Genomic DNA, 17,221 nt, shown 5'->3' on the forward strand with positions numbered 1-17,221 from the left:
TCTGGAGGCAGGGACAAGCCTTGCGCAGACTGACGTGGGAAAACCAGGGAATGACCGTTTATCAGATGAGCTTCTGGCATGAGCGTAGGGGCTGCGAAAGAGCCTAGACACTGCTCAGTCTTGGCCTGCACCAATCCTCCAAATGGTAAAGCTTGTAATTGCTCTTGGAAGGGTATCTCTGGCTGAAAAGGAGCAGCAGGGCTGCCAGTGTGTGCATGGCTGCAGAGGGCACTGGATGGGGCATGTCTTCTCCTTCACCCGGCTGCCCCTCCAGAGGCACGGGCTGGGGTCCCTCCCGAGCCAGCGCGGGTGCAGGGCAGAGCCTGGAATCACAAACACACCGTTGCTGGAGCTGTTCTACAGCAAACTGCACTTGATTGCCCTAAACTAAAGCATCCACTGCAGGACTGGGGTTGATGACCTCTCTTTCTAAACCCATTAGCTCCTATTTGCATAATGATTCTGTTGACCTAAATTCTCCCCAAAGTTTCGGCTGCCTGCATCATACTTTCCTTCCTGCCCAGGACTTCTGGGCCACTCTGCTTCATATTACTCATGTCTTCCAGCCCCCACTCCGAGGTAACTGCTTATCAGTGAGGACTGACATTAGTCCTACGGATGGACATTTTGCTCATCCTGGTTCCACTGAACTCGGTGTCAAGGAGTGCACTGACCAGCAGTACTCACAGTGCCAAAACAGGAGAGAGGAGAATGTGGCACATTCAAATCACTCCATAAGTTCTCAGCAATCTGGATGTTGTTTCTTGATATGTTCTCCTGCCTGAATCACCAGCTTTTTCCACCCCCTCTTCTACTCCTGTGTTGGGCAATGACCCACTTAGATACACGCCATACCACAAATAATTACCAAGATCCTTGGTTTATATCTGACCACTTCCTCCCTCCAGCCCTAGCCTCTCCAGTTTGTGATGATTCTCCCCCCTTCCCAGGCATCTCTGCTCCTAGTAAAATAAGGGCTCTCTGAAGTTCATCATCTTTATTTGGTGAGACCCAGATACCAGGCAGGACTAGTCCATCCAGATGTTTTGGCATCTTCATCACTGAAATGGATTGGCAACAGTTATCTTTCTGCACATCACTTCCTAGAACAAACTAAGGGCTCATCCACAGCCTCTCATGGCAAGGGGGAGATAGGAAGGCTGCTGAACGCAAACGGGACCACTCGGCAGTGCAACAGGAACACCTCGGTGCCAGGATCTACCATCACAAACTGTGTCAGGGCTGCCCAGCGCTGCAAAGTCTTGCCAACCCCACTGGCAGATGGTGAAACTGAGGCATGAGAAAGGTCAAGTGACTTGCCCGAGGCAAAAAGGCAGTCACTGGCAGAGCTAAGATTAACACCCATGCTCATCTGCCAGACAATCCAGGACACGCTCCGGTCCCCTTCACACGGCAGCGCTCGTTCGCATCACCTCAAAATAGGTGGTAAAAACTCCCTGTGCAGGGGAGCAGCAGCCCCCAGTGCTGGGAGAAGCCACTCCCAGGACCTGCCTCTGCGCCACGGGGAAACTATTTAGGGTGGAGAAGTTCGGGGAGGGCTCCCAGACGCTGGAGGTGTCCGGTCTGTTATACTGCAGGTGGGGCCAGCTCCAGTCACGTTCTTGGCTTTGCTTTTTCTTTTTTTTCTGGGAAAAATTTAAATGATCCAGAGATGAACCACACGAGGCCTCGCTATGTCATCGAACGTCCTGCGTATTCGGTCAGCCTCTTCGATGAAGAGTTTGAGAAGAAAAGTAGAAGTTATCCCGTTGGGGAAAAATTGAAAAACCTCTTCAGGTAACATAGAATGCTATAGCTGGGGCAAATGTAAACCAGATTTGGTCTGGAATTGGGATATAATTTGGACCTGGGTATATAACTCCCTTGTTTATCGTGGGAAACCTTCTCCATGATCTTCAGGGCTTTGATGGATGAAAGGCACAGGAGAAATGCAAATTGTACTGAAGCAAGTGAAACGGGTTCCTCTTTTCACTGCCTCAGCTGCTAGGCTGTAAGGCAAATAAGTGGAACAGTTTGCACTGAGTGCTTTTGGGATTTGGGGTTCTGTTTTCCAAGATTGTTTTTAATAGTGAAAAAAGTACAATTAGTGACGTAGGTATGGGTGTGTGGATTATTTCTTTAAGCTTTCCAGATGGGATTGCCTTTTATCAGCTTTCCGATTAAAAATAGCACTGGCTTTCCTTAAAGAAAGATTAATAATTGTGCAAACAAAGATTAATAATCCTGCAAACAGAGATTAATAATCCTGCAAACAGAGATTAATAATCCTGCTGATCACTGTCTTGGAAATCTAGCTCTGTTCCTTGGAAAAAGGAAGGTAGTAATACAGGAAAGTGAGAACGTACGTGTTAGCAGGTGGAGATATTGCATGGGTCAGCCCAGAAGCAATCTTCTTCTTTCAGATATACGTGGGGTTTTTTTGACCAAGCACCTGAAAAAGTTCATCTTTGGCTCTGTGCAACTGCCCCATGAATCTCTGAGCTGTGTTTCCACCCTACTGCTCACCTTTCCCTTATCTGAAGGGTATCAAGCTATTGGGGAGCTAAATCCTTCACTCTGTGCAGGGTCTCCTTCCAGCTGTGGCAGCGTTGGGGACCTCCCACCAAGGCAGGAAGGTCCCCACAATAACCCCCCCGGCACGTACAGCTAGTGAACTGCAAGAGCCTTGCACGTGCAGGGAAGGGCTGTGCACCTAACACTGGGCTCAGGATTTGGTGTGGGAGAAAGTCTGAGACATTCCTAGGATGATCTTTCCCTGCTCCCTTGCTCAGTTCCCAGCTCACTTGCTTCCTTCCTTCTTTACTTATTTGCATTTTTTTTTAATCCCCTCTAGATGTTCAGCTTCCAGATTCAAACTCATCCTCTTTAGCCTGTTCCCAATACTTGTGTGGCTTCCCAAGTATAAAATTAAGGACTACATTTTGCCTGATGTTCTCGGTGGGCTCAGTGCGGGGACCATTCAAGTGCCACAAGGTGAGACACAATGACTTTCTGGCTCACCAAGAGGGGATAGCACTTTGCCAGTTCAAGGTCTGCAGATGACAGCTGACGTCCAGTCTCAGGGGGGTTAGCTACCTTTACTGCTGACATGTGTGAACCCAAGCTCTACTTCCAACCTAATTGCCCCTATATTTCTCTGCGGTGCCCTTCCCTGCCCTCTTTGGCCTCTCCTGCCCAGGAAGCAGCAGTCTGTGCTGGCCACAGCACCTTCTTGGAGCTGGTGTTGAGTGTGAGCAGGGCAAGGGGCTGACTCCCGCTGCACAGACGTGGGTGACCTGCCTGTTTCCCTTGTGTTTTCCAGGGATGGCCTTCGCGCTGCTGGCCAACCTGCCTCCCGTCAACGGGCTCTACTCCTCCTTCTTCCCCTTGGTAACATACCTCTTCCTTGGTGGTATCCATCAGATGGTCCCAGGTAAGAGTCTGCAGAGCAATTCTCCGCACAAATCAGTTAAATACCGGTTGGGAATACTCGGTGTGTCCCAGAATAGAGATGTTTGGGCATGTTTGGTCTGTCTGCACAGCAGGATTCACCCCAATGATCCGCTGCTGCATCCCGCCGTGGGGCTGGTTGCAGTGATGGGCTGGGTGACTCGGTCTGGGCAGCCCAACCTGTCCAGGACTGGATGCTTTCTAGAGAAAACTACTGACATCACCGTGTTGTGCTCTAGGTACTTTTGCAGTCATCAGCATTATTGTTGGCAACGTCTGCAATGAGCTGGCTCCGGAGTCGGACTTCCAGTACTTCAACCATACTACCAATGAGACCAGCGTGAACACCACAGCCCTGGAAGCGGCCAGGCTGGAGATCTCTGCCACGTTAGCCTGCCTGACCGCTGTCATACAAGTAAGGACTCACTGCCCTGCCTGTGCTGTGTCCTCTGGCTGGAGCTGACCCACACAGAGTCAGCCGAGCTCTCTCCCCGGAGCAGAAATGGTGGTAGCAGATGCTAGAAGAGGCCCCGCTTCTAAGTGGACGATGCCTCAGAGTAGAGTTTTTGGGGGAATCCTGCCCCAGCTGCAGTCTTGGTGTGAAATTCCCCAAACAGACTGGCCCAGGGTGAGGCCAGCCCCTGGGGCAGGACGGCAGCCAGCGATGACAGCCCAGCACCCTGCAGCTCTCCTCTTGCCACCCCTGCTCCGGGCCAGCCCGCTCAGCCCAGCCCGTGCCGCGGCTGCGTGGGAGGGACGCGTCCTCTCTCCCGGCAGAGCAGCCTGCCCGGCGCGGGCACGCTCGGGCTCTGCACCTCGCCCTTTCAGGCTGGCACGCGTCTAACAACGCCTTGTCTGTCCTCCCCTAGCTCTGCCTGGGATTCGTGCAGTTTGGCTTTGTTGCTATCTACCTCTCCGAGTCTTTCATCAGGGGCTTCATGACAGCAGCAGGGTTGCAGATCCTCATCTCCGTGCTCAAGTACGTCTTCGGCTTGACAGTCCCGTCTTACACCGGGCCCTTAGCTATCGTCTATGTAAGTGGGTGCTCTGGACAGGGGCCTTCCCCGCACCTCCTCCCCCAGTGACCACCACACCGCAGGCATCGCTGCCACCCGTGCAAGGGAAAGGGGGGCTCGGAGAGAAGGAAAGGGTGGAGGGAGGGGGAACGTGGCTGTCTGCACCACTCCCAGCCCAGCACACCTACCATTGTATTTACAGTACTATCTCAGCCCTTGTCTGGTAGTTTCTAATTAGAAATAATGAAATGGGTCTGGGATTTGGGGAGAATATCAACTGTGCTGCTTTACAGCAGGAGTCTTGCACAATTGTTAGCCACAGAAACTTTTCCTATGAGCAGGTTTACCCATTCCTGAGCTTTCCTGCATCTTCCATGGATGCATCCTCCATTAATGCAGCTAGAACTGTGTTTAACCGGACAGCACAGACCCAGGGCTGGTTGCTGATCTCTCAGCAGCCGGGTTTCTAGCGCTTCCCTCACCCTATAGAGCCCTCATCACATCTCAGGGTGTTCACAGCTGATTATGGTAACAAGTGCTCTCCATTGTGCTGTCCACGTTATCCAGAGTCTCTGATTCCCCATGACACCTTCTCCTCTTCTCTCCTCTTTAGACGTTCATTGATATTTGTAAAGGTCTGCCCAAGACCAACGTGGCCTCCCTGGTCTATGCCTTGGTCAGTGCTGTGCTCCTGGTCATTGTCAAGGAACTCAACCTAAAGTACATGAAAAAGATCCGGATGCCCATCCCCATGGAGATCATCATCGTAAGTGATGCACGAGCTGTCCCTTGGACCCTCCAGGAGACAGTTCCCCCCCTCACTTTACAGTCCTGGGACACGCACTTCTTCTCACAGAGGGTCCATCATGTAGAGCATCTATACAGTGAATATGACGTGACCCCCACATGGCTTGGGGTCAGAAATTGGGCCATCCTCATGGAGGATACCTCTGACGCCCAGCTTGTCCCTGTTAGACTGTACCTGCATCCTGGTGATGCTGAGGATGAGGACTATAACTCATTCTGGGGAGGTTCTCTCCTTTCCTACCCCAAATTTGGTGCTAATTTTCCACTGACATCCCCAGGAGCCCAGCAAGGTTAGTGCTTCTGAGTGAGCTCCTGCTCCTTCTGCTTACTGCTCTTTTATTCTCTGTCCTTTCAGGTAATAGTTGCGACTGCAATCTCCGGCAGCTTTGGCATGCCCGAGAAGTACGGCATGCCAGTGGTCGGGAAGATCAGCATGGGGTAAGCGCATGTGCAGGTCTGACTCAACTTCCAGATAATTTTCCTTCCTCCTCCTGCAGCCTGGAAAACACCTCGCTCTTCCCTGCTGTACGACAGTCCCCTTCCAGGACTGTCAGGCAGCACTGCTGTGCCCTGTTACACCACTGCCACCATCCACTCAAGCTGTCCACAGTGACAGTGTAGACACGGATTATGTCATTCCTGAACACACAAGCTCCTCACCCACTTCACCAGCATCCACACACTAGTGTCACAACTGCTTCTCGCCTCCGCTCTGAGTGCAGGTTCCCAGCTCCAACCCTGCCCCTGGTGAACAAGTGGAAAGACATGATCGGCACAGCTTTCTCGCTCGCCATCGTGAGCTACGTGATCAACCTAGCCATGGGGAGAACGCTGGCAGCCAAGCATGGCTACGACGTGGACCCCAACCAGGTAACGCTTGGTCTGGAAGGACGCAGTCAAGGACCGTTCCCCTTGCTCTCAGGCGTGAAAAGAAAACTTCGCTGCATGAATGGGAAGCTTTCAAACGTGCTCTGCTTAAAACAGACGTGCTGCTCCCACGCATGCAGGCTCGTGTGGCAGCTTGCCATGTGGGGGTTGAAAGGACATGGCAGATCCACCTCCCATGGACTGGAGAGAGCCTGCAGTAGGGAAGAGAGCCTTAGGTTGAGCTCTCTGCTTTGCTCTCCCTCCAGACCTGAGGGTTCAGCCCTGAGTGCTGGCACAGATGGCATTTTTACAGGTTGTTGGAGCACAAGGAGGCACATGTATTTCTCACTGAGCAGAGAAAGACCTGGATTCCTGGTGTGTCACCTAGATACTGTGAGAGGCAGGACATTAAATAATACTCTTTGTCATCACTGGCACAGTGGCAGCTTTCAATAGCAGCCACACATACCACATGAAGCCCTGCCCTTAGTGTGTCAACAGATGACAACGTGTTTATGTGGAATTGTGTTTCCAGGTTTCCCTGCCATACCAAAGCCCATCCCAGCTCTTACTTGAAGGAAAGGGTCAGGGACACACTGCAGGGAACCCAAGTCCCTTCTCTGGCCACACAAACCCCAGCCTCAGGCCCCTGCTCTCCTGCCCAGCAGCTCACACGTGTTGGACGGGCAGTTGTCCTTGCTGATGACCACGTTCTCCCATCTCCACAGGAAATGCTGGCCCTGGGCTGCAGCAACTTCTTTGGATCCTTCTTCAAAATCCACGTGATCTGCTGTGCTCTCTCCGTCACTCTCGCCGTGGATGGGGCAGGAGGGAAATCACAAGTTAGTACCTCCTCCTCCTTGTCTTCCCTGCATGACCCTACTTGACCACAAACCTCCATAGCTGCTGCATGCTGCCAGCCTGACATCGCTGCTGTAGGTCTGGAGAAGCTCCATACATGGGTGCTTCAGGTTGCTCTTGTTAAAAGCAGGATTTCCTCCCTCCCCAACCCCATTTTGTTCCCTGGATGGTTCTTTGGATTGGTCACAGATGTAGGGCTGTAAATCTGTGTTACCAGTATGGCTCTCCCAATTAAGCAGAGTTCCCATGTGAGGGAAGTTTGGGGTTATCTGTGAGATCTGCAAAATCCTAGCCCACTTCTCAGAGGCAATTGTCTGCTCATATAAAATACAGCAGTGACCAGTTGTGCTGTTGGCTGAAGCAGCAGAAGAAAGACTCAGAGGGGGTTTAGGGAGACCCTGATGTTTGCTGAAGTGATTTCTTCCTTTTTTGCAGGTGGCAAGTTTCTGTGTGGCCTTGGTGGTTATGGTGACCATGCTGGCTCTGGGGATCTACCTTGAACCTCTTCCAAAGGTAACACAAACCTCTGTGCAAAGAGCGCGGCCATTGCGTCACATACTCTACACATCCAAGCGAAGGCACAGCCTTGTTCCAAAAACCCCTGATGCAAACCACTGCCCAGCACAGTTTGGTCCTGTGCTGGGGTCCTGTCTGCATGGAGTCCCTGGAAGTAGGAAGAGTCTAAATTATCGTGCTCAGATCCAAGTTAGGTCTTTGCAAATGTCACTTTTTCCCATTCCCTTGTGGTAACTGGACCAAGGCAGGCAAACACCACAGAAAGCATCTGCTGCAAAACGTGGCCCATCCACACTGCTGGCCATCCTAGCTGACACAATCCCCTCTCCTCCACAGTCTGTCCTGGGAGCCCTCATCGCGGTGAACCTCAAAAACTCCCTCAAGCAGTTGGCTGATCCCTTCTACCTGTGGAAGAAGAGCAAACTGGACTGCGTGAGTGCCTGGGGATGGGTGGGAGGCATCTGCTGGCAGCTCAGCCCATGGCTGCATGAGGCAGGAGGCAGGGCCAGCCCCCCAGCAGGCTTTTGGGGGCAGGAGGGAAGTCTGAGTCCCCTGCAGAAGGTGGGTTTCGCCCTCTTGCTGTGGTCGTGCTTCCAAGCCCTCGCCAAGGAGGTCCCGAGGAGCAGAGGAGCCTGTCCTGCCCAGCTGAGCACTCTCATGCTTAGCGCACATATCAGAGAGGCCTGAACTATTACCTGCTCTGTTTAAATGCCAATCAAGCGCGGGAGCCTGTTTGCCCAGAACTAGCCAAACCGGCCCTGCTCAATATCTAGGAGTCATGACTTAAAAACTTAGACAATAGCCCTCCAGGGTGAGGAGAGCCCTTCACAGCGATAAGGACTCCAGGCGCTAGTTGATGTATAAACCCAGGCAGGGGGTGCGGGGGAGTGAGAACGGAATTTGGAAATGTCTGACATAAAAAGACAGTGTTTGAACAGGGCTCCCACGGCTGAGTGGTGTGTGCGGACACTGAGCCAATATCCTGTCAGGTCCCCGTGAACCGCCTTATCAGAGAAATCAGGAGTCCAAAGGGGCTGACCTGAGTCATCAAGAGCTTTCCTAAAATACTGTTCAAATTGGTGCTGGAGAAGCGATGGGTTAGCAGTCCAGGCAGAGAGTTCACAGGGGTGTGACCATGATGTGAAGGCACACTTTAGCATGGGGCATCAGCTACCAAAAACTGGTCCATGCTTAGGACTGAGCAGGACAGCAGGAGCTTTCTTGGGGCTGGGAGCAGTCACTGAGCAGCAGATGGTCCGATCTGCAGGAGCCTTTTCCTGACTCTATAGGCTGATACTTTTTGAACTGAACGAGTGGTGTGGGTGATCATGCAGCTGTGAAGAAATGCACTGGCTGCTTTTACGGCTGGAAAACTGGGTCTTCTGGCAAGCTTCCCAGCAAGGATGCTTCACACGAAAGCATGCGATAAACTGTGTAATTAGAATAGCTGCAGAATTCAGGCCTTGATCCTCAGCTGTGTAGTTCTTTGGGTCCAGAATATCAGCACAGAGACATTCTCCATCCATCACTGTGCTCCAGCCTGTGGTAGAGTAAAACGACCTGCCATGCTCTTCTCTCTCTGCAGCTGGTCTGGCTGGTGAGCTTCCTCTCCGCTTTCTTCCTGAGCCTGCCCTACGGAGTCGCTGTGGGCGTGGGATTTTCCGTGCTGGTCGTGGTTTTTCATACCCAGTTGTAAGTATCGGTGTAACTACAAAAACCAGAAGGGAAGAAAAACCTCCCAGCTGCAGAATAAACGACAGATTATTTTTATAACTGACCTCTGGCCCAAGTGTGGAAGGAACGTGCGGCAGGAGCCTGGGGGAGTGCAGGTGTCCTCCCCAGCCCCTGGAATGTGCAAACAGGAATGGCAGGCGCTAATTTACTGCCTGTGTTCCCACTCCTGCGCACGGTCAGCGATGTGCACATCCCAAGGCAGGGGGAAGTCTGAAGGTATTTACTTCAGCTACCTGCATAGTTCGCAGCAGAAAATCCTGCTCACAAAAAGAAAGAGCCCCGTATATGTGCAGAGACTGGCGTGAAGTTTACACACCATTTTTAATCCATCAAAGCCCTTTATTAATATTTCCCAGTCTGGGATCTCAAACTGCTGACTCTTTTTTGCCCTGTAGACTCTGCAGGGATGAAATCTAAGTGTTCTCACAAAGCAAGTTTCCAAATCTTGGTACGGAATGTGAAGCAAAGCAGTTTTCTTCCCCTGCAACACTTTCTCTAATTCTGGTTGCCTCTTTTCTCCTAGCCGTAACGGCTCTGCCCTGGGCCAGGTAACTTCCACCGACATCTACAAGAACCCAAAAGCCTACAACAAGGTAAGCAGAAGCTACAGCATCCTCAGAGAAAATTATGTTCTCTGTCACTGGTACCCAACGTGATCAGGAAACTCAAGTCCCTGTTTCTGTCTCAGCCAGGCTGTTTGTTTGCTGCTCATTTCAGGGGTAGCAAGAGCTGCTGTTCTGTTTGACCTTCCCAGTTAGCTGCTGCCCAAACTCTCAGCCACCCTGCACCCCACACACCCCCCACCAGGCCCGGTTCGAGCCCTTGTCTCTGTTGCAGGTACATGAACTTAATGGGATTAAAATCGTAACCTACTGCTCGCCGCTGTATTTTGCCAACTCAGAGATATTCCGTGAGAAGATTATAGCCAAGGTGAGCAATGCTCTAACAAATTTCTGCTTGCAGCCAGTCCCAAATGGCCCTTGCTCTCTCCTGTATTGCTACATGGAGATAATTAGGCCTAGGATGATCATGAAAGATAGTCTCATCCATCCTCTACTCTTTCATCCTTTTCTCCCTGATCTTCAGGACTGTTTGTAGACCCCATTTTCGAGGTTATGCCTGAATGCTGGCAGGTATCGTCCTCCAAGCTCTTCCAAAGCAGAGTCACCCTGCTGCTGCACGTCTCTGCTCCCTGCACGTGCAGGTACCCCGAGTTACTGGAGATGTTGCTGTTTGGTTGCCATCAGGATCACCTCACTCTGATGCACAGCTGCTGCTGTCCTCCTGTGCCACGTGCCACAGGCTGGGAAAGAGCAGGAAAGAAACAGCAGCCCCTGACCGCGGGACTGAACAGACTTCTTCAAAGAAAACTCTCTCTCTCTTCCACAGACTGGGGTGGATCCTGGTAAAGTGTTCTTAGCCAGGAAGAAGTATGTGAAACGGCAGGAGAAGGGGACAGCACAACCACCAACAAAGCTACCGAAATTCTTATCGAGGCACAACAAGGTAACTCAGTTTGGATTCCTGTGTTGATGAATAAGAACCCAAGTCCCCATCAAAAGCTCCTCTTGACATAGGATTTTCTGCACTCTCTTCCTAGCCACATTTGCCACCTCTTGCCTCCTTTCCTTCCCACCCACAGCTCCATTCCTCTCAATGGCCAAAACCTTAAGATGTGGAGAAATGGAAATGGCTGGGAGCGAGAAAGCCATAGGGGTGGCTAGAATGGAAACCAAATTAACCTAACGTACTCCAACCCCAAGGGACATTCAGTCTAGTACCAGGCTGGAGTTAGTCCAGAATAAAACACTTCATGCCACTGAATACTTCAGGTGCATTCACACATCAGGATCTCAGCTATTGCTGATAGCTGCGCTCAGTGTCTGGAAAGATCCTGCATGATCTTAAAGGTCCTTTCCAACCAAGATGAGGCTATGATTCTATGTATTTGGGTGTAAGAAGGAAGATACTACTTCTTGCAGCACATCCTGCCCTGACTGTGCATTTCTGCTTTGCTGTAGACCTTGTCTTTGCAAGAGCTCCAGAAAGACTTTGAAAGCACCTCTCCGACAGATACCAATAACAACCAGACGACTGCTAATGGTGCCAGCATCTCCTACGTCACGTTCCGACCACCCGCCAATGGTGCTGGGCAGGTGCACGCCCCCAGTGAGCTGGGCAGCACCACTACTCTGCAAGGAAGCACTTTCAGTGTCATGCCTCCAGCAGATGTTGACCCTATGATGACAGCACCGCCCTATATCAGCTTTCACACCATCATCCTGGACATGAGTGGAGTGTGTTTTGTTGACCTCATGGGCACAAAAGCACTGGGCAAGGTTAGTTCTGTACTACAAACACAGCCAAGCAACATATCACCCAGGTACCTTCTACTCTCTTGGGCAGCTCAGATAAAGATGTTTACCCTCCTCAATAGAAGGTTTGTGTGGCTTTATCCTTCAGCTTCACCAGGACACGTGTAAAGCCCTGGATAACGGACTTTACATCTAAACACAAAACTGGAGCAGCAGTGCTATTAATCCTCTCTCTCCCCTCTCATCCCTTCTAGCTGTGTTCCAGTTATCAGAAGATTGGCATTAAAGTGTTCTTGGCAAACGTGCACGGTAAGAATCCATGAAGAAGACTTTTCCATGTGATCTTCCCCCCTTTATGTGCTCCTGACAGGTCTTTTTGTGTTCTTTAATGCAAACTGTATGAGCTGTCAGCCTTTTGTTGGCCCAAACCAGAACAGATGAAAGAGGAGAACAGAAGAAAGGAAGGAGAAATACTGTTCTCTGTGTGTGAAATAGGTCCTTTCATTTGGGAAGTGATATGACTGGAACATCTCCACATTTAACATGCAGAAAAATAGACCCCTACACTCTCATTTCTGCAGCAAACCTGTGCCTTCCCTATGCATCCCACCCTTGCTTTAGCTCAGAGGACCAGTCAGCCATGTGCACTTTCAAAGGCTTCCTTCTTTGGGTTCCTTCTTGTTCATGTGCTTTTCCTTTCTTCAGCCCAGGTGTACAATGACATTAGCACAGGTGGAGTCTTTGAGGAAGGAGGCCTGGACCGAAGTCACATCTTCTTGACGATCCATGATGCTGTTTTGTTTGCACTGGCAAATATCAAAGAAGTTGTCCACCCGCCCATCTTAGAAGAGGTAAATTTGCACCCCAGCCTTTCTCCAGCTCACGCTGCTGCACTATTAGGTTTACATGCTGCATCAGCACAAAGGAAGAATAACAACTCAATACTGCACCTAATAAAGGTTCTTATTTATCTCAAGTGGTAAAGGTCTAAATCCAACAAAACATTTCATCTCTTAACTCTCACATATGGGTCAAGCACCTACTGATTGAATTGGTTTCAATTAGAATTCAGAAGTGTAACTGTCTTCTGTAAACCCCTGACTGGGAAATGAATGTTGTCCCAGTCTGGAGAAGCCAAAAGAGCTTCTTCCAGCCCTATGCCCCCAGTTTGGTGGTGCACAGTTTCTGTGCCCCTTCTTCCTGGGCATTTCCCTCTGAGCACGAGTGATGTTTTAAGCCTGAGTTAGTCATTTTTTTTCATTCCTTTCAACCCTGCACTCTGCTGATTTGGGGATTTGATTCTTTCCTGCACAGAGGCCGAATCAGACGGAGCTCTCCATCTATGACGAGTCTGTGGATGAAAGCACTGCGGAGTTCAAGAACTTGGAGGAGGTTAGTCCTAGTGTCAGGGGTCACTTCTTCAGCTGTGGACATAAGGTGGAAATCAGAAGTCGTGGTTGGGATTGATTAGATAGGAAGTCCCCTGTATCACTGCCAGGCAAACTGCCAGCAACAGTTAACGCTTTGAAAAGTTAGGTGTAAAAATAATTTTAAACCCCTGTCACAAGGAGCTCTGGCAGGCACCTGGATGAAGGAGCAGCTGGGTTACCCCTCAGGGGAATCCTTTAATCCATTCTGGGCCACATAGCTCAGGTTCACAGTCAGATCTGTGCTCTTCAGGCACTGGGGTGAACTTGGAGAACCAGGTTTAGCTCAAGCCCAAAAGAAGGGTCACTTGTCAAGTTTTTCAGCACAGATTTAGTTAATGCTGAAATGATATGCACCCACTGAACCCAGGTCCCTGGGAGGAGATGCATGCCAAGGTGACCTTCCCCATGCTATCCACACACAGCAGGGAGCAGAGCAACCTCCCCACCACCAGCTTTCCCTTGTGGAGGAGGGCTGGGAAGGGCTGGAGTCTCTGGTGGCCTTTGTGTGACTGAATGACTGCCGAGCTGCGTTGCTGGGTTTGTGCCACGGCATCAGCCCTAACCCAGCGTGCCTTGTGTGCCCTTTAGGAGATGTTTGGAAGCATGTTCCGCTCAGAGACCCTGACAGCTCTGTGAGCGCACAGGGAGCGCCGGCGCACGGGCAAACCCTCCCGAACAGACTCCTCTCTCCCATCCCTTCGTGAAGAGCTGCATTTCTTCCTGGGGATACAATAAGTTTGCAAAGCAAGAGGCCATCACACCTCTTGAACTGATAAATTCCTCCCTCCTTCCTGCTCTGCTTCTGGTATTCAGAGCAACGGACTCTGGAGCAGGCAACAGAAGTCTACGGAAGCAGGAACTCAGGAAATGCCATCTCATTAATTACAGAAGAGAAGCGAGTTCATTCGAAGGCAGGTGCCTTAACACAAGGGACGATTAGTCATTATTGCCAAGCGCTCTCCTTTGTCTCACACAATCGCACCCTTCTGCCCGCATAGGCATTACGTAATTTGGGCATCCCCCTGCTTTCTTTTCCCTCCTCCCTCTTTTCCTGATGAAGTGAATTATAAGCAAATATTAAGAGCCTTTCACGGCTTTGATTCACGAGCAAAAGCAACCCTTGCAAGGTGCGGCGAGGCAGCTTTGTAAGGTAACGTTGTCCTACAATGTGCACTGACCTTGGGGGTGTCTGCACAGTAAGTGCAAACCCCTGAACCTCCCCGTGTCTGTGTAGCACCACCTCTGCCTTTCCTGTGGCCCCTCTTCTACACCCCCTGCACTGCTCTCTGTGACCCAGCGTCCCAGAAACCACTGCCTCAAACCAGTGACACCCCAAAGACCTTGGTACTCTATCTCGGTAGGGCTACTTTCTGGATTACATTTTTTTATCTTACTAATAGGAATAGTTTGTAATCAGAAATAAGAATTCCTTGTTACTGTGTGTTATATGCACGAACTGTCCTGCCTGCCCAGTGGGTTGAGCACATGTTCAAAAGACCCAGGGTCCAGTTCAAATCCCCTCTGAAATTTGTTAAGGATATTTCTACTGACTGAACAGTACTTCAGATAAGGCTCTTAGACTGAATGGCATGAAAGCGTTCATCCCCAGGGTGTTCTGACTCTTCCCATCTTCTTGTTGACTGGAGCAACTGAAAGATTTAATCCAGAACATGGATGAGTGCTTTGGGGAGATACTTTTTTCCCAAATCATTTTGAGCACAAGTAGCAAGTTCAGGGACAGGGAAGGAAGCCCTTTCTGCACACTTTTCATGCCGCCATTGATCCAGAGCAGTAAAACTGAAATTTGAGTGTATTTTATGTCTGCAACTAAGGAACAGCCCAAGTGACACCCTGTGTTATGCAGGGCTTCTGGTGACAAGCTCTCAAATGGTCACTTGTGCAGAAAGAGACAACTCTTGTATAGTATGTGATATTTCCAGAACGATTATCTACTACATGTTTGATGATTTTCCCTAAAATTCACCACAGACTGATGCTACCAGGACCATCTACCTCTCAGGCAAACAAGCCTGCCTTACTAACCCAGAGACAGACAGTTGAGATCTTAATCATTTCTAAAAATCTGACATTCTTTTATGTTTGAGTGATGCTAGTAACAACTGCTATTTTAGTTTCCTTTTCTGATGCCTTCCCTTCTTACCTAGTGCTGATGTTGTGACTGTAATGACAAGATGACAATGTAAAGCCTGAAAAATCTAAGCGTAAGTGAAGGGTTAAAGGGACCCTTCTTTCTTCAGTGCATTTCAACCTCATATATGGCTTTTATGAAAACAAGGTTTTAAAAAATTTAAGATAAAGACATATACTGGTATGTCTTCAATTGCAATGAAAACAATTTCTTTTGTTTGAATTTCAAATCCTCCTACAAAGTATTTCCAGCACTGGGATAAAATGGAAGAGTCAACAAGAAAAAGTGAACAATAATGGAAGTAAAACCGGACAGTCTGTTATCTTTCCGTAAATGAAGAAAATAAAGGGTGGCCTTAATAATGAAAGTAACTTATATTTTTAAAAGTTATTTCTATTTTATTACTCTAAGATATTAAAAATATTACCAAGCTTTAATGTACAGTTTTGAAGTACATATACATTATTGAGCTGATTCACTAGCAGGTTGCTAGAAGGCTTTCCAGGGAGACAAAGTGGGGCTTTCCTACAGCTCCCAGATGTCTCATTTTTAAGGAAAACAGAGCTTCATGAACCATCATAGCTAGACTGAGGCAACAACACCAGGACCCTGCCAGTTTGGTTTTATGTAGCACCCCATTAACTAAGTCACCATTTCTCTACCTCAGTTTCTGATTATGTGGTGCAGGAGAGAGTAATAAAACCAAAGGAGGTTAGTTTCCAAAAGGAAAAACCCACTAACTAATGGTTATTACTTATTTTAATCTCAGACAGCAGTGATTTTCCCAGAATTGTGTATAGCTTGTTCTATAAGGTAAAATCAAGAGATTAATTCTCTTAAATTATCTTTGAGGGTGATTACTCATGGTCTTTTGTTACTGCCTGAGTGCTCCTTTTATTTGCTTGTTTGAAAAAAGCAACAAAGAAATTGGTGCAAGGGAACAAGAAACAATCCTACAGAGGCTAATTGATATTTCTGTATCTCTGAGGTGGCATCATGTTAAATGAGGAAAATTCCAATTTCCAGTTCTTCATTCAAGGTTAATTACAGGAGGCTGATTTCACAGTCTCAGGGCCTGGCAGGCAGAGCAACAGACCATGTATAAAAAATAGATTGTATTTCTTGAAATTCCTACAAGCATAATGGATGGGATGTCCAAGGAGACGGCTTGAAAGGAGCAGCAGTGACTGTACGCTCTGCGATTCTGATGACGCAGGAAGAAGGATACCTCATTTCTGTAGCCATGGGCCAATTCTGGCAATAAACTTAACATCAGTGGGCAAATGGCATTGCTGGAGGCACAGTGCGGCCAATTCAAAGCCTTAATTTCCAAGTGCCCAGGGAAGAGAATTAGGGAACCTCAACTTCACGCTGAGGCAGAAAAATTTTAATTTCCAGTGTCCCTTTATTGCTCTTAAAGTAACAGTGATGTTTATGTGTAATGGCTCTGAAGCCTTACTTGATAAATGTATGATTTATAACCAGCTCAGAAATGTCTGTAATTTATTTAATTTAATATTGGTTTCATTCTTTTTTGATAATAAAGAATGTGTGAACAATCATCTGCTTCTTCTGCTGATTCGAGAGCAGGCTTCCCACGGCAGCTCCCACCCGGTGTTAAGCATCTCTGGACAGTTTATGCCATGGGAAGATAGGATAAATCTTCAAACTCAGTACAAGACAGCCACAAAGAAGGGAAGAACAATTTTTCCGTTGTGCTCCCTGGCAAAACCAGGCAAGAAGTAACGTGTTTTGAAAATCAGGCGGATGTGAACCCTGTCAGGAGCGGGGCTGGCTCATCCCAGGGCACACACTGTGCCTGCCTCAGGGCTGTCCCTTGGCCTGCTCCTGACTGACCAGCGTCCTCCTGCCTCACCCGCGGCCCCACTGAGCCTGGGGGTGGCTGTTCCCCACGGGCAGCCCTTTTCCCCCTCAAGCGCCCCGTCATTTTGGGAGCAGCATCCTGAGGCCCAGCACTCTGGGCCTACCAGCGGGCTCCAGGCACAGCCCAAGCCAGGGTGAGGGGACATTCCCATTATTGCTTGCTACTGCGGGTACCAGACACCGCTCGCCACG

General features: G+C 49.4%; 1 protein-coding gene across 1 annotated transcript; it reads left to right on the forward strand.

Annotated features, from left to right (window-relative positions):
• Window positions 1–1,672: 1,672 nt before the first annotated feature.
• On the forward strand, window positions 1,673–13,632 carry SLC26A9 (solute carrier family 26 member 9). The gene is made up of 20 exons (XM_068419392.1): window positions 1,673–1,797; window positions 2,855–2,994; window positions 3,323–3,433; window positions 3,690–3,865; window positions 4,320–4,484; window positions 5,080–5,232; window positions 5,629–5,711; window positions 5,996–6,143; window positions 6,869–6,982; window positions 7,437–7,514; window positions 7,854–7,949; window positions 9,103–9,209; window positions 9,775–9,844; window positions 10,089–10,181; window positions 10,641–10,757; window positions 11,273–11,590; window positions 11,821–11,875; window positions 12,272–12,417; window positions 12,881–12,958; window positions 13,585–13,632. Exons 1-20 carry the CDS (start codon window positions 1,673–1,675, stop codon window positions 13,630–13,632), a joined length of 2,421 nt encoding a protein of 806 aa, XP_068275493.1.
• The last annotated feature ends 3,589 nt before the right edge of the window (window positions 13,633–17,221 follow it).

The sequence above is a fragment of the Nyctibius grandis genome, chromosome 27 (genome assembly GCF_013368605.1).
Source record: "Nyctibius grandis isolate bNycGra1 chromosome 27, bNycGra1.pri, whole genome shotgun sequence".
Taxonomy (NCBI): Eukaryota; Metazoa; Chordata; class Aves; order Nyctibiiformes; family Nyctibiidae; genus Nyctibius; species Nyctibius grandis.

Excerpts from the sequence above, each read along its gene's own strand:
- SLC26A9 (XM_068419392.1), top strand. The coding sequence starts at position 1,673 with ATGAACCACACGAGGCCTCGCTATGTCATCGAACGTCCTGCGTATTCG. Across the intron at positions 2,995-3,322 it reads GACCATTCAAGTGCCACAAG|GGATGGCCTTCGCGCTGCTG; the intron begins GTGAGACACAAT and ends TGTGTTTTCCAG. Across the intron at positions 10,182-10,640 it reads GTGAGAAGATTATAGCCAAG|ACTGGGGTGGATCCTGGTAA; the intron begins GTGAGCAATGCT and ends TCTCTTCCACAG.